At 45.8% G+C, this 6,000-nt stretch overlaps 1 protein-coding gene across 10 annotated transcripts in view; it reads right to left on the bottom strand.

Moving 5' to 3' along the window:
- Fry (FRY microtubule binding protein) overlaps positions 1-6,000 on the bottom strand; it is a 398,256-nt gene that overhangs the window by 177,159 nt on the left and 215,097 nt on the right. For all 10 annotated transcript variants that reach the window (XM_029533782.1, XM_029533775.1, XM_029533774.1 and 7 more), the window contains exon 3: positions 1,683-1,736. In XM_029533782.1, coding sequence (XP_029389642.1) covers positions 1,683-1,736 — 54 coding nt within the window. The remainder of the gene's footprint in view (positions 1-1,682; positions 1,737-6,000) is intronic.

The following is a 6,000-nucleotide window of genomic DNA, read 5'->3' as shown; positions in this document are numbered from 1 at the left end:
TGGATGTCCTTTCCTAGGCTTGGCTGCCTTTGCTTTTTTTTCTACTATTTTTTTTTTTTTTTTAATTTTCTCCATTGGGGCCTAAGGTCCCATGTTTTGAGAATGATTATTGAGGCTATTTTTCTCTTTCAGACTTGTAAATTCAACACTTGTCAATTATATTCTGTCTCTCTCTGTCTCTCCTTCTCTCCCTAGCCCCCCCCTCCACATAGTTCTCCAGTATTACAAATGAAAACTAAAACATTCTAGGCAAGCATTCTACCACTGACTGTATCCGCATCTCTCTTTCTCTTCTGATGGCACGGTTTCGCCCTGTAGCTCAGGCTTGCCCCCACCATGCAAGGCCTGGGGTTACAGGTGTGGGCCACAAAGCCTGGCGGCCTGGAAATAAGTGGACGAAACTAGAACCAAGCCCTGGGCATCAAAGACTACAACTAATTTAGCGGAAGTCGATTTTTCTGTATGATTCTGTAGTGGGTTTGGTCTAATGCTCCTTGTGTTATGTTAATTTGACCCCCCAAATTACACAGGAATCCACATGTCTGCAGGTAAGACGCTGAGAGCCAGCAGCCAATGGCTGAGCAGGGAGATGGGGTGGGGGTGATGGCTCGGGGGGGGGTACTTTTAGGATCCCCCCCTCCCACAAGGGACTTAGGGAGGAGGAAGGACAGCTGCCACACCTGAGAAGTGCAGGTCAGAGAGACGGCAACATGGAAGAGCAGCGGATCACGGCCCAGGAGGGCTGCAGGTCTGGGTCCAGGGCAGGCAAGATGGAATATAGGTTTTAGTAAGTAGTGAATTGGGATTATCGGAAAGTCAGCCACGTGGAGGTTGGGAAGTGGCACAACCATTGAGCTGTTTGAGGGATATTAAAATATAAGGCTGCGAGCAAGAGAGCCTGTATGCGTGCGAGCGTGCGTGCGCGTGTGTGTGCGTGTGCGTGTGCGTGTGCGTGTGTGTGTGTGTGTGTGTGTGCATGCAGGTGTGTCTTTCATTCCGAAACCCAGAATATTGGGGCAGGTAATGAGAAACGCATTCTGCAGACACCACCAGGGTGATTTTGAGTAGAGATTAATTGGCCACTACAACAGGATTCCCTGTAATCTCCTTTTCTTGGTCTCTAACTTTGGCATACAAAGATCTAGGAAAAAATAAAACAAAACCCCGGGGGCCTACTTATAGTCTTCTTTGGCTTTGCAGTTCGCTCTAGCTCAAACCATAGGGCATCCCTTGAATATTTCTGATACCCAGCTACAGATGCCGAAGGGGCAATATTTTTTGAAAGATTTATTTTGCTTTTATTTTATGTGTATGTTTTGCTTGATGCATGTGTGTGCACCATGTGCATGCTGCGACTGCCCTGGAACTGGTAAGTGCTGGGAATCAGGCATGGGTCCCCTCTTAACCTCTGAACCATCTCTCCTGCCCCTGAGGGCAGAAGATTAAAACCACACACCTATGGCTTTGAGGAAGTTCCTCAGCCTCACAGTGGCCAGCCCTGCCTCCCTGTCAGTTTCTGACGTTCCACGTAGCTCCTCCTCACCACCCTAGGCTACGTCAAACACCAGGGCCTTGCTCACACGAGGCAAGCCCTTTGCCACTGTATTACAGCCCCAGCTCCTGTTCTGTCCATTTTGATATAAACAGAAAAACACACAACATGCACTGCAACAGCCTCATACCTGATCGAACTGAGGGTCTTCTCCACGCTGCAGAGACTTCGTCAATGGCTTTTCCTACAAGGAAAAAAAAACATATATGAAAGTAATTATGTAGACTTGAAACACTGTAAGAGAAGCGGCATTACTATCATAATTTTCTCATTCATTTTTTTCCTTCATAGAACAAGGGGGTGCTGGTTTTTAAGTTAAAAAGTATTCCTTTGCAACTCTGACCTTAACCTTTCTTTGAGGTCTCTCCTGGGAGACTTAGGAATTAAAGGCCCTCTCTCTTTTGAGAACTATTCTGTGTTCTTATTGGCTAGTGAGCCTTTCTGCAGTTCTCTGTAAATCCAGCTAAAATGCAAACATTAACATCAATCATTTGAAATGAGGTGGCCGCCAGGTCCCACAGCCAGCCATCCTTGTGAGTATTACTGATTGGAATTTTCTCTGTTCATCCAGGAGTGAGGGCTCACTTTATGCCCAACCTACAGGCTGGGTGGAGGGCGGGGCACTGCATGGTTCCAGTCACTTGGGGAGAAATTCGGTCAGTGGTCCCCTCTGCGTTATCACTAGCCACAGCTCTACCATCACTCCCCGGGGAGCTCTCTGGAGCCAGCCTCCAACACCAGCTCTGTGTCCCAGCTTCCAAGCCTGCACAGCCCCATTCTTCTTCCTTTTCACAGCACATCCCACGGTGCAAAGCCACTTTACACTGAGGTGTGTGCATGAATGAATGAATGAATGAATGAAGCATCTCCTTGTCAGAGGCTCCCGACGGGCAGCAACCTCTGTCGGTTTCAATATTGAAAGGTCCTGGGGTAGAGCAGGGCTTGGTGCAGGGTTAGACATGAGACCCTCCACTTTGTGTGTGCCTGTGTGAGCTAAAGCTTAAAATGTATACACTAATAGTAATATATGTAGTAGTTTGAATATGCGTGGCCTAGGGAGTGGCAGTATTTGGAGGTGTGGCCTTGTTGGATGACGTGTGCTACTGTAGGTTTGGGCTTTAAGATGAGATCTCTTCCTAGCTGCCAGGAAGCCAGTCTTCTAGCTGTCTTCAGAATAATTGATGGAACTCTCAGCTCCTCCTGCACCATGCCTGCCTGGATGCTGCCATGCTCCCGCCTTGATGATAATGGACTGAACCTCTGAACCTGTAAGCCAGCCCCAATTAGATGCTGTCCTTATGAGAGTTGCCTTGGTCATGGCATCTGTTCACAGCAATAAAACCCTAACTAAGACCATATATATGCATGTAATGGTCTTAGTATATGTATATACCGTAGTATATGTATATACAGGTATATACATATACTAAGAGAGCCCATTTCAATAGGTCAACCTAAAGCAAATGCTGTTACAAGTCATAGGTCACACCTACAGTGGGATTCCCTTCTCACTCCTCAAAAGAGGATTCAGCTGCTGTGTGTATACGTGTGTGTGTGTGTGTGTGTGTGTGTGTGTCCTCAGGTCAGCCACACTCCAAAGTAATTTTTTATTACAAATAGTAATTTTTTACCTAGTTGGAGCCCCCCCAACTAGGTGCTTCATGCTGACACATTTGCATACCCACAGGAAGGAGGCAACATTTTGCAAATAGCTCAAGCTGATAAAGTTATTGCCACACACAGTAGTCAGGTCCATGAGCTAAGAATATGGGCTTGAAGCCTCAGAAAATAACATACTGATTTTTCTTCCTTAACTATATTTACTCAAATATGCTGTCTTAATCATTGTCTTTAAAGACTTAGATTAATATCTGTCTTAGTTAGGGTTTTACTGCTGTGAACAGACACCATGACCAAGGCAAGTCTTGTAAAAAAACAACATTTAATTGGGACTGGCTTACAGGCTCAGAGGTTCAGTCCATTATCATCAAGGCGGGAGCATGGCAGCATCCAGGCAGGCATGGTGCAGGCAGAGCTGAGAGTTCTACATCTTCATCTGAAGGCTGCTAGTGAAAGACTGACTTCCAGGCAACTAGGGTGAGGATCTTATGCCCACACTCACAGTGACACACCTATTCCAACCAGGCCATACCTCCAAATGGTGCCACTCCCTGGTCCAAGAATATACAAACCATCACAATGTCACTCTCCAAATTATAACCCCTTATCCCACCTTTTCCCTGATTGTTGCTGTGACGGCTAAAGTTATGTTTTAAATTTAAATTACTGTGCTTAAGAGATCTATGAAACAAAAGTACCTCTAACTTGTAAGCTGCTGTTTGTGTAAGGTGCCATGCATCATGATCTCAAGCCTGTAAACAAGCCTGGTTGCCCCAACTTCACAGAATGGACTTGAGCACATGTAAGTGGGAGGTATGTAGGCAGGAAGTATGTCAGGATGTAAGCTTGTCCCTGATTGGATGAAGGTGGGAAACACGTAGCCCTGTGGTTTTTGCCTTTATAAGCCTCTGATTAATGTAATTTGGAGCCATACTCTGGAATCCTGTGTAGGTGAGATTAACATTACCTGTTCTTTCATACAAAGCATTTTGTTGGCACCTGCTTTGGTCAGCAGACCCTCCCTTTCATCACATGTCTGACTTCCCCACCCGTGACATACAGAATTCACTACTGGGGGTGGGGTGCTACAGGAGTGACTATGTCCCTGTGCACTGGAAGGTGGCTTTGGGTAGAGAATCTACTTGACATTTTGATATTACAGATATCATCTTTGTGCATCAGTATGGATCTATCAGTATCCTGGGGTCCTGAAAGCAGAGGGCATGAAGATGTGTCAAGGATCTGAGGCATGAGGGGGGATGTGTTTGGGGTTCTTGTAGAATGGAAGGCTGAGTGTTGAGGGGCTTGGGGAATGAGCGGTGGATGTGTTTGTTGGGGGGGGCAGGTCTTGAGGAAATGGAAAGGGATGTGATGGGGGGCCTGGGGAAGTAGAAAGTTTAGACAGGTATGATTAAGATATATTATACATGTATAAATATTAAAGGAAAAAGATATTCTAAAAAAAGAGAAATAGTCCAAGGCCAAACTGGGTTATGTAGTAGGACCCTGTCTCCAAACAAAATAATAAAAAGTATATGGAAGATCATGCATATCCTGTGCCAAAACTACATCATTTACACAAGGGGCTTGGGTATCTGTGGAGTTGGTATTTGCAGGTGTGAAAGGCTCTTGGAGCAAATCTCTGCGAATCTAAGTTCAGAGAGTTGCATCTAAACAGCGATGTGTGTTTGAAAATGACCATGTAGCCAGAGATGATACTCTGGTTCTCATAGTGTATGCTTAAATTCTTCATAATTAAACAAACAACTAAAATACAGCCATGGCATGAGCACTTTTCATTGTTTAATTTAAATCATACACTGCTTCACTTTGAAAGATGTTATCAGCCATTCTCTAAACCCACTTCAGCAGCTGGCCTTCTGATGGAGCTGTTATAGACCCGCCCAACTCCTGGTTCCTTGCACTAACAGTAGGGTGTGGAGGACACTCCCTGCCTGGTGTGGCCCTTCCTTATGTACCTTCTTAGCTATGTTATGGAATTTGCATCTCCCCCTCCCCCACCCATTACCCCTGCTTAAACAAAACACACCTATAAAGTTCTTTGTGTCCCTATCTTTCTAATAGGGCAGAGTGAAGCCACAGATATCCACCCTAATTTCAAATAATTTCAGTGTGTTCTGGCTAGGACCGTCTTTTCACAACAAGTGCTGCCTAGGAAGAAGGGTGGCTAAACAGGCCAGATCGCAGCTAGAAGCCTCTAGAGGCCTATGGCTCAGAGGCAAGCTTATCCTAGGAATTCAAGAAGTACATTAAATACATCACTTCCCACTTTTAGCTTCTTAGTGGGTCCCCCAAATTCCAACTGGGGCCCACACAGGCTAGATTTTAGAAGCTGGAAGGCTCGAGTAACAACAACGTCTGTGGAGTCATACCCATCGACATGTTTAACCCAGCAGAGGCATGGGGCTCATAGGACAGATCCTCAGACTGTCGAATCTATCATCCTCCTGACTCAGGACCATCCTAGTGGACCTTAGGTATAACAGTAGTGGATGGAGCAATATATGAGGGCACAGGATGGGGACCCCCAGCCTCCTGGATAGCCTGGGAGCCTCTTATCCTCACTAAAATATGGTTATTACAGAGAGAAAAAGGAATCCAGTCACAGCATTGGGAAGACGCGTGGTGTAGAGTATTGAGTGTCATCCTGTTAGTGACCTGTGAGTGTGGCTGTCACTGCCTTTCAGAAATTTCTTAGGGCTGGAGAGATGGCTCAGCGGTTAAGAACACTGACTGCTCTTCCAGAGGTCCTGAGTTCAATTCCCAGCAACCACATGGTGGCTCACAACCATCTGATAACCTCTCCT

The sequence above is a fragment of the Mus pahari genome, chromosome 23 (genome assembly GCF_900095145.1).
Source record: "Mus pahari chromosome 23, PAHARI_EIJ_v1.1, whole genome shotgun sequence".
Classification (NCBI taxonomy): Eukaryota; Metazoa; Chordata; class Mammalia; order Rodentia; family Muridae; genus Mus; species Mus pahari.
This window is presented reverse-complemented; position numbering and strand designations above follow the sequence as displayed.